Source organism: Eleutherodactylus coqui, chromosome 4 (genome assembly GCF_035609145.1).
Source record: "Eleutherodactylus coqui strain aEleCoq1 chromosome 4, aEleCoq1.hap1, whole genome shotgun sequence".
Taxonomy (NCBI): domain Eukaryota; kingdom Metazoa; phylum Chordata; class Amphibia; order Anura; family Eleutherodactylidae; genus Eleutherodactylus; species Eleutherodactylus coqui.
Window position 1 is genome coordinate 49,965,147 of NC_089840.1, and position 22,808 is coordinate 49,987,954.

General features: G+C 46.7%; 1 protein-coding gene across 1 annotated transcript in view; it reads right to left on the bottom strand.

Moving 5' to 3' along the window:
• The window catches only part of LOC136624604 (putative gastrointestinal growth factor xP4), a 44,290-nt gene extending 24,574 nt beyond the window's left edge, over positions 1–19,716 (bottom strand). Inside the window, exon 1 of the mRNA XM_066598564.1 lies at positions 19,524–19,716. Within this exon, the coding sequence (XP_066454661.1) occupies positions 19,524–19,533 (10 nt within the window). The 5' untranslated portion in view covers positions 19,534–19,716. The remainder of the gene's footprint in view (positions 1–19,523) is intronic.
• Positions 19,717–22,808: the final 3,092 nt, after the last annotated feature.

Genomic DNA, 22,808 nt, shown 5'->3' on the forward strand with positions numbered 1-22,808 from the left:
GCGTGAAAGTGTACGCAAATAATTCCATACTTATTTATACCGTTCTCTGTCTGCAGTGATTTAGCCAGCGGTCTCACCGCTAAACAGTACTGTAATACTACCGGGGCCACTGCAAAGTATTTCAGCTCAGCCGCTGTGCAGAGCGTCTCACAATAGCATTTCCGTTGGTGAGGTTGAGATCGCCGCAGTTACCAGCACTATCCACTGGCTTTACAGTCTTCTCCCACTCCACAAAGCCTCTATAATCTACAAGTCTCTGCAAGCAGTAAATTACCCCTAGGTATCAGCGCAAGACAGCGGGTTACTTTTTTCCTAGTCACAACATAGAGCCTCCGCTATCTACAAGTCTCTGTGTGCGGTGAATTAAGGCCCAGTTGTCAGTGCTGTACAGTGGGGTAATTTATTTGGCCCCTGCTCTATTCGTAATCTGCCATGATGAGGGGTAGGGGTAAGGGTTGAGGACGCGGACGTCCAAGTGAGGGTGTGGGCACAGGCCGAGTTCCTGGTCTAAGTGAATCACAGCCGGCTGCTGTGGGATTAGGAGAGAGGCAAGTGTCTGGGGTCCCCAACTTTATATCACAATTTATAGGTCCACGTGGTAGACCCTTATTACAAACAGAGCAGTGTGAGCAGGTCCTGTCGTGGATGGCAGAAAATGCAACCAGCAATGTATCGACCACCCAGTCTTCTACGTAGTCCACTACTCCAAATCCTCTGGCTGCTGCTCCTCCTTTCTCCCAGCCTCATCACTCCATGAAAATGACATATTCTGATGAGCAGGCAGACTCCCAGGAACTGTTCTCGGGTCCCTGCCTTGAGTGGCAAAAATGGTTCCTCTGTCACCTGAGGAGTTTGTCGTGACCGATGCCCAACCTTTGGAAAGTTCCCGGAGTCCGGGTGATGAGGCTGGGGACTTCCAGCAACTGTCACAAGAGCTTTAGAGGATGATGATGATGAGACACAGTTGTCTATCAGTGAGGTAGTAGTAAGGGCAGTAAGTCCGAGGGAGGAGCGCACAGAGGATTCGGAGGAAGAGCAGCTGGACGATGAGGTGACTGACCCCACCTGATTTGCTAAGCCTACTGAGGACAGGGCTTCAGAGGGGGAGGCAAGTGCAGCAGCAGGACAGGTTGGAAGAGGCAGTGGGGGGGGCCAGGGATAGAGGCAGGGCCACAGCGAAGAATCCCCCAACTGTTTCCCAAAGCACCCCCTCGCGCCAAGCCTCCGTGCAGAGGGCTAGGTGTTCAAAGGTGTGGATGCTTTTCAGTGAGAGCGCGGATGACCACCACCAGCATGCGCAGGCATATGATGGCCAAGCACCCCACAAGGTGGGACGAAGGCCGTTCACCGCCTCCGGGTCAACCCACTGCCTCTTCCCCAGTGCCCCAACCTGCCACTCAGATCCAACCCCCCTCTCAGGACACAGGCACGAGCGTCTCCCGGCCTGCACCCACACCCTCACCTGCACTGTCCTGCACCCCATCCAGCAATGTCTCTCAGTGCAGCATTCAGCTGTCGCTAACACAAGCGTTGGGGTGAAAGCGCAAATACGCCACCATACACCCGCACACACAAGCTTTAAATGTGCACATTGACAAATTAATCAGCCTGGAGATGCTGCCGTACAGGCTTGTGGAAACGGAGGCTTTCAAAAACATGATGGCTGTGGCGGTCCCGTGCTACTCCGTCCCTAGTCGCCACTATTTTTCCCGGTGTGCCGTCCCAGCCCTACAGCAGCATGTCTCCGGCAACATTAATCGTGCCCTCACCAATGCGGTTACTGGGAAGGTCCACTTAACCATGAACACCTAGACAAGTACTGGGTGAATTTGGTGGAGGCTGGGATGGAGTCAGAGCCTGGCACCGCTCACGTCCTACCCACATCCAGAATAGCGGGTCCTACCGTGGTGCTGGTATCTGTGGCGTTCTATGCCACCCCCTCCAAACCCTCCCCCTCCTCTGCCACTTCTACCTCTCAATTAAGAAGTGTGATCACGTCGCCAGCAGCTGATATCGCGCGGCAGCACAGCAGTGGGCAAGCATCAGTAGGATGTGCTGAAACTAATCCGCTTAGGTGACAAGAGGCACACGGCCCCCGAACTGACAGAGCAGACCAACCTCTGGCTTTCACCACTGAGCCTCCAACTGGGCATGGTCGTGAGTGACAATGGCCGTAATCTGGTGGCGGCTCTGCAGCTTGGCAGCCTCACACATGTGCCATGGCTGGCCCACATCTTCAATCTGGTGGTTCAGCGGTTTCTTAAAAACTACCCCCACTTGTCTCACCTGCTTGGCAAGGTGCGCCGCATCTTTGCACATTTCCGCAAGTCCACCACGGACGCTGCCACCCTGAGGACACTGCAACATCGGTTTCAGCTGCCAGAGCACCGACTGCTGTGCGACGTGCCCAACGCTGGAATTCTACACCGCACATGTTGGCCAGGCTGTACGAGCAACGTAGAGCAATAGTGGAATACCAGCTGCAACATGGGCGGCGTAGTGGTAGTCGGCCCCCCCAATTCTTTACTGAGGAGTGGGCCTGGATGGCAGATATCTGCCAGGTCCTCAAAAACTTTGAGCAGTCTACCCAGATGGTGAGCGGCGATGCGGCAATCATTAGCGTTACCATCCCGCTGCTTTGCCTGCTGAGAAGTTCACTGCAAAGCATAAAGGCCGACGCTTTGCGGTTGGAACAGGAGATGGGGGATGAAAGTATGTCGCTTGATAGCTAGACCACCCTCATGTCTATATCTCAGCGTTTTGGAGGAGGAGGAGGGGGAAGAGACAGCTGGGCACACTGCAGAGGGTACCCATGCTGCTTGCCTGTCATCTGTTCAGCGTGTATGGGCTGAAGAGGAAGAGGAGGAGGAGGATCCTGAAAGTCATCTTCCCAGTGAGGACAGCGATGTGTTGCATACTGGTACCCTGGCACACATGGCTGACTTCATGTTAGGCTGCCTTTCTCGTGACCCTCGCGTTAGACGCATTTTGGCCAACATAGATTACTGGGTGTACACCCTTCTTGACCCACGGTATAAGGATAACCTTTCCACTCTCATTCCCGAAGAGGAAAGGGGTTCGAGAGTGATGCAATACCACAGGGCCCTGGTGAATAAAGTGATGCTAAACTTCCCATCTGACAGTGCTTGTGGCAGAAGACACAGTTCCGAGGGCCAACTAGCGTGGGAGGTGCGGGAATCAGGCAGCATGTCCAGCGCAGGCAGGGGAACACTCTCCAAGGCCTTTGCCATTTTTATGGCTCCCCAGCAAGACTGTGTCACCACTCCCCAGTCAAGACTGAGCCAGAGGGAGCACTGTAAAAAGATGGTGAGGGAGTACATAGCCAATCGTACCACGTCCTCCATGATGCCTCTGCTCCATACAACTATTGGTATTCAAAGCTGGACACGTGGCACGAACATGCGCTGTATGCCCTGGAGGTGCTGGCCTGCCCTGCCGCTAGCGTCTTGTCAGAGAGGGTGTTTAGTGCGGCTGGGGGAATCATCACGGATAAGTGTACCCACCTGTCAACTGCCAGTGCCGACATGATTACACTCATAAAGATGAACAAAGGCTGGATTTCCCCAGAATTCTCTTCTCCACCAGCGGAGAGCAGCGGAACCTAAAAATTATTTTCGCTGCAACCGGAGAAAAAAGCATTCTCTTTCACCGGAAAAAAAGGGGGAAATAGCTTTGTCAATCACTCTTGGAAATTATTACTCCTCCTCCTCTCACTCCTCCTCCTAAAACAGCATGTTATCATGCTGAACTGTCAATTTTTCTGCGGCCCAAAAGGCTCTGCTTATAATTTTTTTACAATTTTTTAAAGTTTCTAAAGTATTGATACTTTAACAGAAACCAATTTTTTTCACAGGGCTGCCTCCAGGCTCTGTTACAAATTAAGCAACAGTGAGCTGTATCTTTAAAAAATGTTTATGGGTTTCACCTGCCCTCGCGGTTGAACAATTTTTCAGGGGTACACTTGTACTCTTTGTACACCAATTTTTCTGGCCCTCGCCTATACTGTTATCTAACTAATTTTTCCGACCTTCGCCTACACTCATGGTACACCAATGTTTCAGGGGTTCGCCTATACTCTTGCTACAGAAATGTTACAGGGGTCTGCCTATACTTTTGCTACAGAAATTTTACTGGGGTCTGCCTATAATTTTACTACAGAAATGTTACTGGGGTCTGCCTATACTTCTGTTACAGAAATGTTACAGGGGTCTGCCTATACTTTTTTTTACAGAAATGTTACTGGGGTCTGCTTATACTTTTACTACAGAAATGTTACAAGGGTCCATCTATACTTTTGCTACAGAACTGTTACTTGGGTCTGCCTATACTTTTACTACAGAAATGTTACTGGGGTCCGCCTATACTTTTACTACAGAAATGTTACAGGGGTCGGCCTATATTTTACTACAGAAATGTTATAGGGGTCTGCCTATACCTTTGCTACAGAAATGTTACAGGGGTCTGCCTATACCTTTGCTACAGAAATGTTACGGGGGTCTGCCTATACTATGGGTGCACAAAGACTTCCCATCGCGGTGTTTTACCTATCTGGCACAAATACACTGACTGACTAGGGCAGAAATGTGGGCCCAGACCAAGGCCCTTGCCGGGGTGAAACTCTCCCATGTTTGGGCATTCTGATTTCCTCTTGTATAATACTATCTTTTTGCACTGACAGCATAGGCGAGCCCAAGGAACTCAAGAACTTCCCCTTGCGGTGTTGAGCTATCTGACACCTACACAGAATGAATTGTGTGGGGACACATGGATTTCCCATTGCTATATAACTCGGGGCACCTTGGGTCACACAAGGGGGAGGCTGGGACCGAGTCTGACCCAGGGCCCGCTCACATACTTCCCACACAGACTATAGTGGGTCCGGGTCCTGGTTTCTTGGCCTTGTAATGCCACCTCCTCCTCCTGCTTGGGGTCAGGGGATTACTACTGGGCAACATGTATTTTCTCTCGTGTTACCACAGTTATCTGAGACACTGGTTTGGGCCAAACAAAAAAAGCGTTACTGCATTAATGAGATATTCACAGCTGTACTGCTATCAGAGTCCGGTTTATGCCCACGATTGCTGAGGGTGTGGGCAGAGGCTTATGTCCTGGGGGAAATGCAACTGCGCCAGGTTATGCCTGTGGAACTTCTTCCTTGTTAATCCAGTCTTTGGAGCGGTGTAAGCAACCATAACTGATTTAATGAGCCGTTCACAGCTGTACTAGCATCGGAGTTTGCTTTATGCCCACGATTGCTGAGGGTATAGGCAGAGGCCTATGTCCTGGGGGAAATGCAACTGCGCCAGGTTGGGCCTGTAGAACCTCTTCCTGATTCATCCAGTCTTTGGATCGATGAAAGCAACCGCAACTAATTAAATGAGAAGTTCACAGCTGTACTAGCATCGGAGTCCGCTTTATGCCCACGATTGCTGAGGGTGTGTGCAGAGGCCGAGGTCCTTGGTGGAGTGAAAGTCTGCCATATTGGGGCACTGTAATTGCTTCATGTTTAATACTTTGGTTGGGTTCCTTTGGCTCGCCTATGCTGTGAGTGCACAAAGACTTCCCATACCGGTGTTTTACCTGTCTGACACAAATACACTGACTAACTAGGGCACAAATGTAGGCTGAGGCCCTTAGCAGGGTGAAACTCTGCCATGTTTGGGCACTCTGATTTCCTCATGTGTAATACCATGCTTGAGTTCCTTGGGCTCGCCTATGCTGTGAGTTCACAAAGACTTCCCATTGCGTTGTTTTACCTGTCTGGCACAAACACACTGACTAACTAGGGTAGAAATGTGGGCCGAGGTTCTTGGCGGGATGAAACTCTGCCATGTTTGGGCGCTCTGATTTCTTCTTGTGTAATACCATCTTTGTGCACCGACAGCATAGGCAAGTCCAAGGAACTCAAAGACTTTCCATTGCGGTGTTGAGCTATCTAACACCTATAAAGATTGAATTGTGTGGGGACACATGGATTTCCCATTGCTATGCAACTCGCGGCACCTTGGGTCACACAAGATGGAGGCTGGGACCGAGCCTGACCCTGGGCCCGCTCACGTGCTTCCCACACAGAGTATTGCTGCATTGTGGAGATGTGTACAAGTGCTGGCACCTGAGTCCCCTTTATGCCCACATTTGCGGCTTCTGCCAATTTTGCGACGGAAGTGGCACGGGATTGAAATGATCGAACGTCAATTTATCATCAATTCTCAATAGCATTGCGGGCTATCGCCCACATTTTCAAAGATGGTTGCTGCCTGGCCCTGCCAACCCTCTGCAGTGTGTGCCTCCGGTTCCTCCTCGTCTAGTACACGCTTATAAATAGACACGAGGGTGGTGTGGCTATGAAGCGAGCGTGTGGCATGAGGGCAGTTGAACATTGCGCAGGGACACTTTTGTGTGCGCTGTGGATGCAGGATCGTGCGGGGGGGGGGGGGGGGGGGGGGGTTGGACAGCAATGCCAGCATGTAACCCAGGAGAAAAGGCAGCGTGTCACCTGAAGGCAATGATTGTCCTTGGTTGCAGGTAGTGTGGTGCTTAGCTAAGGTGTGCCTTGCTAATGAGGGTTTGTCCCAAGTAAAAATTGTTAGGGGGGGTGACTCCAGACTCTTGCCCCCATTTTGGCTTAATAGTGGGACCTGGGAGCCTCAGATGCAGCCATGCATGCTGCCCCTGCCCTTCCCTATCCAGTTCTGTGGTGTTTCCATGACTTTCTGAGGTTTTCCAGTGATTCACAATTCCTGACCTATGCGGAGCATCGGTCCCATACAAAAATGCTCGAGTAGCCCATTGACTTCAATGGGGTTCGTTACTCGAAACTAGCTCTCGAGCATTGCAAAAAGTTCGACACAAGCAACGAGCACCTGAGCATTTTGGTGCTCTCTCATCTCCAGTCGGCACCTATTATTTAGATGGATAAGCGTATGTTGACAGCTAACATATTGCTTTTGAAATTAAGGGGTGCTTTTACAACAATTGCCCAATCTGCTACAATGAAGAAGCTCAAAATAATGTCACTAAAACTAAGTACAGCCAACTATACCAGGCTTTTTAGCTAAAAAGCATTTCTTACAATAAATACGGTACTCTTTACTTGTCTTATAGGAGCATGAATGGCATGAAATGGTTGAGACCGTTTCAATCCTTCAGGCATTTCTTCTTAAAATGCAGTCCTCAGTGCCGCTAGACCCTTGTGACGCGCTTTATGGGGTCGAACTAACGCAATATAGCTATACCACAGACTGAGCGAGGGTAAGACAATAAATGATTATGATTTCACTAGTTTGTGTCCCTTTGTCAACAAAACAAAGACACCCTACAGGGCACCCGCCAATTATTTATGAAAATTTTGGCTACATCATAAATTACTTTGGACTCACAAAAGTTAAAGTGTGTCCACCACTTGATTTATTTTTCCCAGTGCTGCCAGTGAAAATGAATCATAAATTGATGTTTCCCCTCTGTTACACTCACAGCCAGAGCCGTGTAGTCATACCGATGAAAAGAGGTCTATCGTCGCACATGGTGTACGTTGGAGCTCGAGATGGCTATGGAGAAAGGCTACAGGATAGCCAACACCTACAAAATATGTCATTTTCCGGAAATGTCAGATGTTCTGTTTGCATCTTGCATCAAGTTGCATCTTAGGGATAAACAAGAGACTTCAGGGTATCCTAGCTGGTGCACGGACGATGTGAAGAAAAATGAACTCATTGATTCCTTCCTTGAAAAGGGTGTGCAATTGCGTAAGGGTGAAATACACATAAATCCCGCTAAAAGACAAATCTCCAAGCTTTGCCTAAACTCCTTGTGGAATGACCCTGATGAACTCTTCGAGTGTGCATTTCTAGCTCACTCCGAAATTTCCGGCCTGAATTTTATTGATGATGAAACAGCCAACGTAACATGGAAATACACAACACAGTCAACAAAAGCACCAACCTCTTTATAGCCTGCTTTACAACAGTCTACGCATGCCTAGAGCTTTAATCGCTTCTGGATAGACTGCAGGAACGCTGTCTTTATCACTACACAGATTCTGTCATTTTTGTACACCGGCCGGGTGAGTGGAATCTGCCATTAGGTGACTACCTAGGTTAATTGACTAGCGAGATCCCCGATGATACATACATCACTGAGTTTGTATGTGCAGGACACAAAACCTATGGTTACAAGCTGAACACGGGTAAAGCTGTTAAAAGTTAAAGGTATAACTTTAAATGTTGGCAACACTCAGCTCATAAATTTTGACAGCCTGAAAGATTTGGTTTTGGATTATCCTCACAACACAAACCCTGAAACTCAAAAAACTATCAGCGTAGATCATCCAGGGTTTGTAAGAAATAAGACGTATTGGGACATTGAAACATGGCCTCTACACAAAGCACAGAGATGCGTTTATACAAAGAGGCATCTATTAAATGATTTTACAACTCTGCCTTACAGTTATTAGCACAGCTATTGTGAAAACACATCCAAGCATACAAACCGGTAATATTGTTTGATTTTGGGGCATGTTGGCGTAATTATATGACAGGGGATAACTGCTTCTTCTCCTAACCAGGTTTTGTAAGGAATAAGAACTATCGGCTCGGTAATGCGTCAACACTATGCAAGCTGCGACATCATGTGTGGAGGCGGTTATTAGATAAATTTACAATATAACCTCATGGATGTTAAAACTGGTATGATGGAGGGCGGAGCCTGACCGCTGCCTTGTATGGCCGTGTGAGTGCAGAGCTCCGGCGGCAAGGCATCTGCAGAGGACTCCAGCTGCTATCATAAGCATCAAAATGAAGAGAATCGGGAGGGAGAAGAATACTGAGCACTCGGGGACTCCGCGGGCGAGCAGAGGACAAGCGGACATGCAGCGCTATCTGAAGGAAAAGAACTCCCGCTCACCGCTGCTCCCTGCTAAGATGGCGCCGGCTCAGAACTCCACTGAAGCTGACAGTAAGGAGGGGGAGGAGGGGGCTGCCTCAGATAGCGAGGATGAAGCGACAGTCTCAAGAGGCTTCATGAAAAACCTCATTTCAAAAGCCCTGCACCCGGTTTTGACAGAACTGGGTGAGATTAAAGAAGACATCAGACATTTAGGACGGAGAGTAGAGGAGTTGGAAACCTCCGCTGTGTCTATGACATCCCATGCCACTGAAATGGCGCTAATTTTGAAAGCACACCAGAACCACTTAAATAGAGCCCTATTGATGCAGGAAGACCTGGAGAATAGGAGCAGAAGATGCAATATTCACATCAAAGGGCTGCCGGAGTCATGGGCTACAGACTGTCTTCCAAAGGTGGCAAAAGAAATTTTCTCTATCCTGCTGGGGCAAGAGAGAGCGGCCCCCATCTCAATCGAGCGGATACACAGGGCCCTGAGACCCCTCCCAGCGAACACAGACCCGCCGAGGGACGTGATTTGCAAGGTCCTTTCCTTCCAAGATGCGTTCGCTATACTGAGGTCGTCCAGAAATTTTAGGGACTTAAGGTACTCGGACGCACCCCTGCAAATTTACCAGGACCTTGCCCCCACTACCCTGGCAAAACGCCGTCTCTTCCGGCCACTCTTGGACATACTCAAAGAGAAAGGTATCAAGTATGCGTGGCTTTTCCCATTCGGGCTAGGCATATCGCATAAAGGTAGGAGGATTAATATAAGAGACCCTGGGGACCTGACGGCGTGCTGGCAGTTCCTAGAGATGGAGCCGGTGGATCTGCCGTGTTGGCTCCCTCTCCCTGAGATGCCCGATCTACCTACACTCCCTACTGCGGCGGCCTGGGGACCGACGGGAGCTACAAAGTCTCCAAGGGGCAAGAAAAAGAAGAGCCGGGACACTACTCCAGCGGGGGACTGACCTTTCCATTTTCTTGTTTGTCGGCTTGTCCGCTCCTGATGGGAATGCCCAGAGAGGAGCCTGTGACCAGCCCGGTTGCACACTGATGGCTTGCGGTGTGGCGGCCGGCTGTGGAAAGTTGTTCGTAACCCCTGAAAGGGGGTTCCGCCGTGTTACGGGAACTACCCCGTTATTGTTCCCGAAGCGCAATGTTAACTTTTCCCTTTGTCGTATTTTTGATGCGGGCCGGAGATGCCCTCTTTCTCGATTCTCTCGAGATATTAGTCTTTAGCTTCCTAAATTACCTTAAAATTAGTCCTCCAGGATGTCTGTCAGGGCAGGCCTAGTGCAACACGGTACCTCTGCCTGGTATTGTTTATATACCAGATTCCCACAAAAAGTGGGTAATACCGCCTTGCACCCCACCCCCACCGACTGTCCTAGGACTCTCTAGTCTTTTACTTAACTGATTGTTACATTTAGCTGTTGTATTACCCCTCCCCCTTGTGTGTCTTCCTTCTTCCCCAGAAGTCGATCCTACCCATACCGACCCCCCACCCGCCCTTTCTCGATACAATTTCATATTGAGTCACTGACAATCTAACCTTTTTTATTCTTAGATCAATCACCTGAATACATTATGCCTCAGATTTCGCGACCTGCCGTGGACGGGGATCTCCGCCTTTCATCCTTTAATGTGAGAGGGATCAACTCTCCCTTCAAAAGAAACAACGTGGCGCAATTACTCCGAAAATATGGCACGAAAATCGCCTTCCTTCAAGAAACGCACTACAAGGGGGGTAAGTGCTTGGCCCTTCCGGGCAGACAGTTCTCGCAGGGCTTCCACAACCCACATCCAACTTCGGCCTCTAAGGGGGTCTCCATTTTATTTCATAACTCTATCCCCTTCATATGCGAAGCGCAACATATGGATGGAGAGGGCAGAGTTATTTACCTAAAAGGGCACATCAACAACTTTAAAATTACCCTGGCCAATCTATATACCCCCAACACCAACCAGGTCTCGTGGCTGGTTGGGCTACTAGAGACCCTCAGGGAATTTGCAGTAGGCCCCATCATATTGGGGGGGGATCTAAACCTCACAATGAATCCCTTGATGGACTCATCAGTAGGCCGTTCTCAGATCTCTCAGGTCAAACTGAGACGTCTACACCGCTCTCTCTCTGAGATGGGGTTGGTGGATGCTTGGCGCCAGTGTTCTCCCTCCGTAAAGGACTATACTTACTTCTCGCAGGTTCATGGCTCATTCCAGAGGCTAGATTACATTTTAATAGCCTCGGAACTGTTGCCCTCCCTGGTCAATTCGACCATCGCGGCAGCAACAATTTCCGACCATGCTCCTTTACACGTTGATTTAAAACCATTTTGCAATACCCCTCGGGAGTGGAGGTGGAGGCTGAATACATCCTTGTTGGATTCCGAGAAAGATAAGGCCCAATTTGCTAACCAACTGGACGAATTCTTTAGGATCAATAAGGAGGGGAACCAGTCGCCGTCTTTAGTATGGGAAACGCACAAGGCTTTCGGCAGAGGCCTGCTGATAGCTTTGGGCACTAGAAAGAAAAAGTGCCAACAGAGAGAGATAGATAATTTACTGAAACATATTGCCAAACTCGAATACACCACTAAACAAACAATATGCAAAGAGAACCTGACCAAACTGACCGCCCTCAGAAAAGAATTGAATCTATGCTTGAAAGCGAGGTTCAATAAAAGATGTCTCCATCTTAAACACTTAGTCTTTATCCAAGGAAACAGAGGTAGTAAACACATGTCTGCAATGATAAAAAAGGCGCGCACCAAAAACCAGATTAGCGCAATAAAAACAGACGCGGGGGGAAGGGCTACGTCCTCCCCCGATATTGCGACTGCATTCCAGCAATTTTATTCTAAATTATATAACTTACGCCCTATGAGGGATAATTCCGAGTCAGTTAAGAACAGCGACTTGATAGCAGAATATCTAAAGAAGCTCCACCTCCCAAGCCTTGAAGCGGGAGCTGAAGAAAAACTTTTGGCCCCTGTAACAGAGAAGGAGGTGAACGAGGTCCTTGACTCTTCCCCCCCAGGAAAGAGTCCCGGGCCAGATGGCTTACCTCTTGTATATTATAAGGCCTTTCGTTCTACTCTTGTCCCACATTTAACGGAAACATTCAATTGTCTCCTAAAAGGTGGCTCCCTCCCTAAACAGGCCCAGGAGGCACATATCACTTTAATCCATAAGGAGGGCAAAGACCCGGAGATGTGTGGCAGCTATAGGCCCATATCCTTGATAAACCTGGATGTTAAGCTATGGGCCAAATTGCTCGCCAAGCGTGTGGAGAAGTTCATTCCACATCTGATTAATAGGGAACAGGCGGGCTTCGTGAAGGGCAAGGAGGGGAGGGATAACTGCATGCGTATCCTCCACGCAATACACTATGCAAACGAAAAAGGAACGCCATTAGCCTTAGTAAGCACCGATGCCGAAAAGGCTTTTGACAGAGTTGACTGGACATACATGAGATCGGTCCTGCGGCAGTTCAACTTCCCTCCCCCCTTTGTCGGGGCCATCTTTTCTCTATACGCGGAACCCTATGCCCGATTAAAAATAAATAATATTCTATCTCCCCCATTTGAAATAAAAAATGGTACACGCCAGGGGTGCCCATTGTCTCCCACGTTGTTCATATTAGCCCTGGAACCCCTGCTCCAAGATGTCAGGTTGGACCGGGAGATACGGGGACTGGACGTCCGGGGACACACACTCTCTGCGACAGCTTTCGCAGATGATATCATCTTTCTGGTTACTAATCCAGAGAAGGGACTGCCCAAACTCACTGCAAGTTTGGAGTACTTTGGGACACTCTCAAACTTTAAAATTAATTATAGCAAATCGACAGTCCTAAATGTCTCTATTCCAAGAGCTAGGTGTTTGAAACTGATGTCGGGTTCCCCGTTCTCCTGGTCTGATAAGTCAATTGAATTTCTGGGAGTAAAGCTGACTAGGAGGATTGGCGATCTTTACACAGCAAACTTTCCTCCGCTGCTAACTAAAATTAAAAATCTACTTCTGAACTATGATGTCCCCTACATCTCCTGGTTCGGGAGGAAGAACCTATTAAAAACCTACGTCTTCCCTATTATTCTATACTTTATCAGGTCCCTCCCGATACATCTACCACCAAATTTTTTTAATGCGCTGCGCTCAATGTTCATAAAATTCTTATGGAGACAGAAGAGCCCCAGATTGGCCTATAGTTTAATGATGAAGAGTAGAGAGGAGGGAGGAATAGGCATGCCCAATGTCCACGACTTCTATATAGCTACACATATCAGCTACTGGCTGAAACTAACTTCCTCAGAGGGAGACCCTCTGATGTTCCAGCTCGCCAAGGAAATATATGGCGATTCCACGAAAAGGGATCTGTGGTTTCCCAGAAAAGCAATGTATAAAAACAAAAAATACAACCCTCTGCTCCGGGGACCATGCGAAGCGTGGGACCTGCGGAGGGAGACACTGGCTCCAACACCATCTCCGATCACCCCCCTAAGCATACTGCCTGCCCTTTTGGGCCTACCAACGGCCCCTTGTACAAATAAGCTTTGGATGGAGTTCGGGGATAACCCCCTAAGTGAGCTTCAGACCCTGAGTTATTTAAGCCCCAAGGAGGTGGTGAGGTCCTTGTTGACCGATCGGCCACTGACCTTTCTCCAGCAAGCACAGGTGGAGGGAGTAGTGGGAGACTTCATCAAGACATATACATCTACTAGGCCCCTTTCCGCCTTCGAAAGGGCGGTAAAGGAAAACAGACCACAGAGCCAAAAAATCGCGTTCATACGGAGGTGCTGCTTTCCCCCAGTCGCGGACGCCAAACCAGCCTTTTTATTTTCTTGGGAAAAAGAGCTTCATATCTCTCTGACAGCCCAAGAGACACATCTTATTCTAAAATTTGCGTACGGACTCTCCCCCTGTATTATCTCACAGGAGGCCCATTATAAACTTCTGGCCAGATGGTATAGAACGCCACAGTGGCTCTCTGACCACAAACTTTCTTTAAATAGCAAATGCTGGAGATGCGAGGGAGATATTGGAACCTTCACCCATATCTGGTGGAGCTGCCCAGCTCTGAACACCTTCTGGCAAGAAATTTCGGAAGTCCTCCAGAAGATAGCCCCAAACTTTGTACTAACACCGGAGGTGTTGTTTTTGTGGAAGCCCTCGAGTAACTTTAACCCTCTCAAACACAAATTGTTGGCACAAGCAATTGATATCGCCAAAGCACTTATCCCCCTAAAGTGGCTGCAAAAAACCCCTCCGCTTCTGAGCCAATGGAGGGATAGAATGGATCAGACATACAGCATAGAGGAACTCTCGAGCTGGACTAAAGATAACCATGATAAGTTCCTGATGACTTGGGGACAATGGAGTGTTATCCGCGCTACACTGACCCCCTAGATGGCACTATGATGGGAGGCGGAGTCACGTCACGGCACGTCTGTGGTCCTCGAAAAGAGGTATGGTTTAGCGATTTCGGATAGGCTGCGGGCACGGAGTTTCCCCGTCTTCTGTGAGAGGGCATCCCCCGAGGGTCTTGGCCCCCCCCCCTCTTCCCTATCCCAACCCTCCCCCCCCCCTCCACCTGTCTGTCCATGTTCGTTTTGACGCTTAGATATTTCATTCTAAGCTAATTAAATGATACTTGTTTTATCAGTCACTGTATTTTACCTAATAACATCTTCCAGGATTATATGATGCGGTCTCAACTACTTGGCCGGAGGTTGTTCATGTGTACAGTGTATGTTTATCGTTTAAAGCTATGTTATAAAATCCAATAAAAATCTTGATTTGAAAAAAAAAAAAAAAAACTGGTATGATGGACACATGTTTGCAACACCCCTTCTCTTGTATTTTAGCCAGACTGTCTAACTCTTGGAAAAGTTACTTTGTGAAGCGACTGTTATATAACTCTGCAATGCATATATCACACAAGCCCAGCAACATCATCTGGTTTTATTGTTGTTGGCAGACACTTTATGATGAACTTTCTGCCTATTTTGCTAACAATAGATTTATAGAGGGCCTACCTCACACCTTTATAGATGATGACTTATTTCCACCTGATAAGGTAAATGGGACCATTATTGATGATCTCATGGAGAGCACCAGCAAAGATGGCAAAATAGAGAAAGCGTTTACCAAGTATGAACATCACAGAAATCTGAGCCTTTTGTACCCTTTGCAGAACATATTTTGTCAAGGTAAGAAAAGCCGAACGATCAATTTAAAGGGGTTGTCTCAAGAAATCAAGTGGGGTTATATACTTCTGTATGGCCATATTAATGCAGTTTGTAATATACATCGTGCATTAATTATGAGCCATAAAGAAGTTATTTCACTTACCTGTTCCGTTGCTAGCGTCCCCGTCGCCATGGATCCGTCTAAAATCGCCGTCTTCTGGCGATTTTAGACGCGCTTGCGCTGTGCGGTCTTCTGTGCGGTGAATGGGGCCGCTCGTGCCGGAGAGCTGGTCCTCGTAGCTCCGCCCCGTCACGTGTGCCGATTCCAGCCAACCAGGAGGCTGGAATCGGCAATGGACCGCACAGAGCCCACGGTGCACCATGGGAGAAGACCCGTTGTGCATCGTGGGTGAAGATCCCGGCGGCCATCTTAGTAAGGTAAGGAAGAAGTCGCCGCAGTGCGGGGATTCGGGTAAGTACTAAACTTTTTTTTTTTTTAACACATGCATTGGGTTTGTCTCGCGCCGAACGGGGGGCCTATTGAAAAAAAAAAAAACCCGTTTCGGCGTGAGACAACCCCTTTAAGCACCAAGTACATGGTCCTTTTTTAATAACCCTTGCGATAAATTGCACATTTTTACACTAGTTAGACAGATGTACCCCTAGAAGACATGCTTCTTCTTAGAAGCTTTTGAGGATACCACTCGTGCTCCTTACAGATGTCTGCTAGTAGACTTAATACGTCTGAGGAGCATCGCTGGAGAACGGGTTTGCTTTCCACCGCTTTTCTCGCTGTGCATATCCAGAAAAAAAATGCTTCTAAAAGGGAGTTTGCCTTTTTGCAACTTATTTTATTCCTCACGCTTTGAGTTGACAGGATGTCTGAGAGAAGGTTGTCGTAATGGCGCTATGATGACAGTAAAGATAAGACTCCGTAGCAGCATACAATAGTGCAAAAAGCTCTATTCATCCATTAAAAAAGAACAGCAACAGTTCGATCAAACAATAGGATCTTTATCAAGCTTATACAGCCTATTGTTTGGTCAAAACGTTGCTGTTATTTTTTAATGGAGGAATAACGTTTTTTGCATTCTACTTTTTGCACCATTGTATGCTGCTATGGAGGTTCAGATTTCCTATGACCATGGCTCTTACATAAACACTTGGAGGTCCTACCCGTGCTGCTGGTTACATTTCACTTCTTGTAATGGTGCTGTTGCGTCATCCTCTTGTAATTCCCCATTATCCTCAACTTTCACACGTTCTCCAGACTTGCACAGTATCTCAATGGCCCAACTCCCTTAGAAAGTCTCTGTGTTGCCACAGCAACTATCAACAATTAGTGCAATCGCACATAGGAATCATATCCCGAGCTAATGCAGCTCTTACAATAATGGTTCAAGCGCTTCCCATGGAATGGCAAATAAATGCTAATGAAGCTTGTACAGTATATAACATATATTCTCCAATGAAAGTGGGGGTTGTAGTAATAATTTTAGTACACTGATAGATTATTGCTCAAAATAGAAAAGGAAAAAAATGGGAAGGATAGAAGAAAACAGGGGTGGGGGGTGTGGGGTGGGCTGAGTACTTCAGAGGAACTGAGGAATAAAATATGTATATACAAAGAGGAGAGTTAGATTCTCCTCAGACTGCATGGACCGATGTTCCTCTGCAGAATGTGCCACCCCTTTCACTCTCCTCACTTTTTGCCCTTAAAGGTAACACCCCTTTTTATTCAAATTTACTGCCAGACTGGAGGTTGCAGCCGCTTCTTAGCCTCAAAGGCATACTCCATCCCTGCAGTCCATGCTTCCCTATGTACCTTACAGCCTTTCAGTATATGCACCCAGAGGTCAGTTAGATTTTCCTCAGTATATACACATAGAGCTGAGGTAAATTCTCCTCAGTATATGCACATAGAGGAGCATTAGATTCTCCTCAGTGTATACACATAGAGGTAAGGAAGATTCTCCTGAGTATACAAATCATTTCCCTAGGCTTTATGGTTTCTGAAAAAAGTACTCTCTCATGTATTGTGGATTTTTGCACAATTTTTCATGCTTAGAATTGAATATTGAAGTTGCGACTGCTAAAAAAAAATTGTATACTCACCTTTCCGCTGCAGCCGGAGTCCAGCCGCGGCCGCTGTCAGTTCTCCTGAACTGCTTCTCGGCACTATTCAGCCGGCGGGGCTTTAAAATCCCCGCCTGCTGAATGATCTGCCTCTGATTGGTCACAGCCCTGACCAATCAGAGGCTGAAAACACTCACACACCCATTCATGAATGGGTGAGTAACTGCTGCCTCTCAGCGCTGAGCCAATCAGGGGCAGGTCTGACTCACATCCATTCATGAATTCATGAATGGGTGTGAGTGAGGCATGCCTCTGATTGGCTCAGCGCTGAGCCAATCAGGGGGCAGGTCTGACTCACACCCCCTTCACACCCACTGCAGGACGGCCGCACGGAGCTCCGGCTGCCGGCAGAAGGTGAGTATCCAATTTTTTTTAATTTTAACACATTTTAGGATGAATTGCAGGTAAGGGCTTATATATTTAAGCCCTTACCGACAATTCATCCCGGGCTCGCCCGCAGCGCATTGCTTTCAATGGAGACGGCTGTATTGCCGTCTCCATTGAATGCAATGCGCTGGGCAGCTCTTGCCCGTTTCTAATGAAACGCGGCTAGGAGCAGATTTTCGGGCGATTTGCGGGCAACTTGCGCGCACAGGTCACGCGATTTGCGGATGCGCATCCGTCATGCGATCCGCAAATCGCGCGAAAAAACGCCCGTCTGACTAAGGCCTCAGCCTCAAAGGCATACTCCATCCCTGCAGTCCATGCCCGCTTCCTTCTGTACTTTACAGCCTTTCAGTATATGCACCCAGAGGTCAGCTGCATTTTCCTCAGTATATACACATAGAGCTGAGGTAAATTCTCCTCAGTATATGCACATAGAGGAGCGTTAGATTCTCCTCAGTGTATACACATAGAGGTAAGGAAGATTCTCCTCAGTATACAAATCATTTCCCTAGGCTTTATGGTTTCTGAAAAAAGTACTCTCTCATGTATTGTGGATTTTTGCACATTTTTTCATGCTTAGAATTGAATATTGAAGTTGCGACTGCTACACTTTTCCTATTCAGGACCCAAACAAAGGTCGTGCCAAATTTCAAGTCTCTACGACATCAGGAAATTAGAGAATTAGATTAGGTACATTACAAAAGGGGTCACTTAGTTTTGCACTTAGAAATGAATAATCATTTTTCCTATTTAGGATCCAAGGAATGGTCCTGGCAAATTTTCAAGTTTGTACGACACTGGGAAGTTGGATAATGAAGCCCCATTTACATGGTTTGATTTTCGCTCAAAATTCGCTCAAACAATGTCATTTGAGCAATAATCATCCCATGTAAATGCTACTATTGTTTGCTTTTTAGCCAAACAATGATTTTATGTTGAGTTTAAAATCCATAGCTCGCTCAGGCAGCTGATGAAAGGGACTGCACACTGTGATTCTCCGCAGGAGCACTGATGACATTGTTTTCAGTTGTTCTCCCACAGCAGAACAAAGGGGCTGTATGCAGATAACTGACCACCTGCTGTTATCTGCATACAGCAAATTGAGCCTCATTTACATGCAAAATGAAGCTAATAAGCTACTAATGGGCATTAGTGCCCATTAGTAGTTTATGCAAAATGATCGCTCAAGTTGTCATTCAAGCTATCTTTTTAACAAATTTTAAACAATCATTTTTGCGTGTAAATAGGGCTTTAGTCGCGAGTCAGTGAGTCAGTGAGTGAGGGCTTTCGCCTTTACAGTATGTATATAGATACATATGAAAAGGCACAGACATGGAGTGATTCATTTGCACTTAAAGCAATATGAGAACAGGATGAAAAGAGGAGTATATACTTAATTAGTCTATTGATAAGGGATGTGAGCATTTTATGGCCTCTAAATTGGTGTTAGGGGATGATGAGGCCTGTGTGTTATCTCTGCTATACATTTCTCATATTCTCCAATGATGCAGGAAACCACTTGCAATGTTAATTCCAGTCTTGAGAGTGTCAAAGATGGTTATAAACTTTTACTCCCAAACTCTTAAATGATGTTAAAATTTGAAGTTGCCTTAAGGACCAAGCACGTTAAATATACAGCGCTTGGACCTGGGCTTTCATTTGTGATTTTTACCTTGCACCATGTGTATGAATGGAGTTCATATTCGTGCGAGTTTTGTGCGTTTGGCAACGCTCAAGGCTAGCGCAATTTTAGCGCTCATATGCATGTAGCCTTACTGCTAATCTATTTGATAATTATAACGCTATTATGGAGTGTATGCAGTGCAAGTATGGGATAATCTGCTACATATCGAATGCACAACATTATTGCATCACTAGTACTGCACAAAAAATCCTTACAAGTACCTGAAGGCATTTGCGTTTGAGTGGGTTGCGGAGTCACTGGAGTTGTAGAGGTAAATATAAAAGTTCCAGTCCATGGTCCATAGCTACTGCTTGTGACCCCATTTCTTGTGGTTCCAATGTAACTGGGCTGACCCGGTGTCTTTTGTACTGTGACTTGGCCTCCAGCATCGGGTATTATTCCAGCATGGATAGCTGCTCGGCAAATGCCAGAATCCTAAGAGAAATTATGGATAGATTATGGATAAACGTTTAATACATTATTTATTTGTTTACACAAAATTGTGTGTTATCTTACATCTGTATAGGTATCAGTCCCCCAAATAGGTCTTCCGTTGGTTTTGCATTCAGCTGAACAAGAAACGCTAAGAAAAAAATATATATAATTTTAGAAATTGTTCCTGTAATGTGTGGGCCTTATTAAGTGTTTTTTAAATAAATAGCTAAAGATAAAAATGAAAGTTTGGAGGAAATCTTACACTGCATTGGATCCTGTTATGTCCCTGGCCGTTGTTGTACAAGTTGCTGTCACTGTAATTAAATGAGAGCAGTTATAGGAGATGTTTATATGGAGTTACTAGCTGATTTACCCGGCTTTGCCCCAATTATTTTAATACAGGTGTTTACCTGTTGTTCGCACTAAAAATGTTATGAAATTGTGTTTACTTCAGAGTAACTGAGGAATAAAAAATGTATACACATAGAGGAGAGTTAGATTCTCCTCAGACTGCATGTACCGATGTTCCTCTGCAGAATGTGCTACCCCTCCCACTCTCCTCACATTTTACCCTTAAAGGTAACACCCCGTTTTATTAAAATTTACCGCCAGACTGGAGGTTGCAGCCCCTTCTTAGCCTCAAAGGCATACTCCATCCCTGCAGTCCATGCCCGCTTCCCTATGTACCTTACAGCCTTTCAGTATATGCACCCAGAGGTCAGTTGCATTTTCCTCAGTATATACACATAGAGCTGAGGTAAATTCTCCTCAGTATATGCACATAGAGGAGCGTTAGATTCTCCTCAGTGTATACACATAGAGGTAAGGAAGATTCTCCTCAGTATACAAATCATTTCCCTAGGCTTTATGGTTTCTGAAAAAAGTACTCTCTCATGTATTGTGGATTTTTGCACATTTTTTCATGCTTAGAATTGAATATTGAAGTTGCGACTGCTACACTTTTCCTATTCAGGACCCAAACAAAGGTCGTGCCAAATTTCAAGTCTCTACAACATCAGGAAATTAGAGAATTAGATTAGGTACATTACAAAAGGGGTCACTTAGTTTTGCACTTAGAAATGAATAATCATTTTTCCTATTTAGGATCCAAGGAATGGTCCTGGCAAATTTTCAAGTTTGTACGACACTGAGAAGTTGGATAATGAAGCCCCATTTACATGGTTTGATTTTCGCTCAAAATTCGCTCAAACAATGTCATTTGAGCAATATTCTTCCCATGTAAATGCTACTATTGTTTGCTTTTTAGCCAAACAATGATTTTATGTTGAGTTTAAAATCCATAGCTCGCTCAGGCAGCTGATGAAAGGGACTGCACACTGTGATTCTCCGCAGGAGCACTGATGACATTGTTTTCAGTTGTTCTCCCACAGCAGAACAAAGGGGCTGTATGCAGATAACTGACCACCTGCTGTTATCTGCATACAGCAAATTGAGCCTCATTTACATGCAAAATGAAGCTAATAAGCTACTAATGGGCATTAGTGCCCATTAGTAGTTTATGCAAAATGATCGCTCAAGTTGTCATTCAAGCTATCTTTTTAACAAATTTTAAACAATCATCTTTGCGTGTAAATGGGGCTTTAGTCGCGAGTCAGTGAGTCAGTGAGTGAGGGCTTTCGCCTTTACAGTATGCATATAGATACATATGAAAAGGCACAGACATGGAGTGATTAATTTGCACTTAAAGCAATATGAGAACAGGATGAAAAGAGGAGTATATACTTAATTAGTCTACTGATAAGGGATGTGAGCATTTTATGGCCTCTAAATTGGTGTTAGGGGGTGACGAGGCCTGTGTGTTATCTCTGCTATACATTTCTCATATTCTCCAATGATGCAGGAAACCACTTGCAATGTTAATTCCAGTCTTTTACTCCCAAACTCTTAAATGATGTTAAAATTTGAAGTTGCCTTAAGGACCAAGCACGTTAAATATATAGCGCTTGGACCTGGGCTTTCATTTGTGATTTTTACCTTGCACCATGTGTATGAATGGAGTTCATATTCGTGCGAGTTTTGTGCGTTTGGCAACGCTCAAGGCTAGCACAATTTTAGCGCTCATATGCATGTAGCGTTACTGCTGATCTATTTGATGTTTATAATGCTAATATGGAGTGTATGCAGTGCAAGTATGGGATAATCTGCTACATACCGAATGCACAACATTATTGCATCACTAGGACTGCACAAAAAATCTTTACAAGTACCTGAAGGCATTTGCGTTTGTGTGGGTTGCGGAGTCACTGGAGTTGTAGAGGTAAATATAAAAGATCCAGGCCATGCTCCATAGCTTCTGCTTGTGACCCCATTTCTTGTGGTTCCAATGTAACTGGGCTGACCCGGTGTCTTTTGTACTGTGACTTGGCCTCCAGCATCGGGTATTATTCCAGCATGGATAGCTGCTGGGCAAATGCCAGAATCCTAAGGCCTCCTTCCCACGAACGGATTTCCGCCGCGTAATTCGCGGCGAAAATCCGCTGCGTTGCCCGCAGCTATTAGGTTCTATTGAACCTAATAGCTCCATGCTCACGATGCGTAATTCCACCGCGGAATTACGCACCGCGATTTCTCCCGTCCTCACCCGCAGCATGCTCTATTTTCTGCGGGTGAGGACGGGCTGTACGCACTGACGGCTTCCATTGCAGTCAATGGAAGCCGTCCATTCACGCTATCTCCCGCTGTAACCAGCGGGAGATAGCGTGAAAAAACGCTTTCCCGCCCACCGCCGAGCGTCATATGACGCCAAATGACGCGGTCCGGCCGCGTCACGTGACACGGCTGGTGACGCGAGAGCGGTGGGCGGTGACGAGCGGTGACGAGCGGTGACGCGGCGGTGGTGGGCGGGGAAGCGATTTCACGCTATCTCCCGCAGGTAAGTATAGGGGCTCTGGGGGGCGCCGTGACGGGCTTCACAGCGGAATATTACGCTGCGGAGCCCGTCACGCTCGTGGGAAGGAGGCCTAAGAGAAATTATGGATAGATTATGGATAAACTAATACATTATTTATTTGTTTACACAAAATTGTGTGTAATCTTACATCTGTATAGGT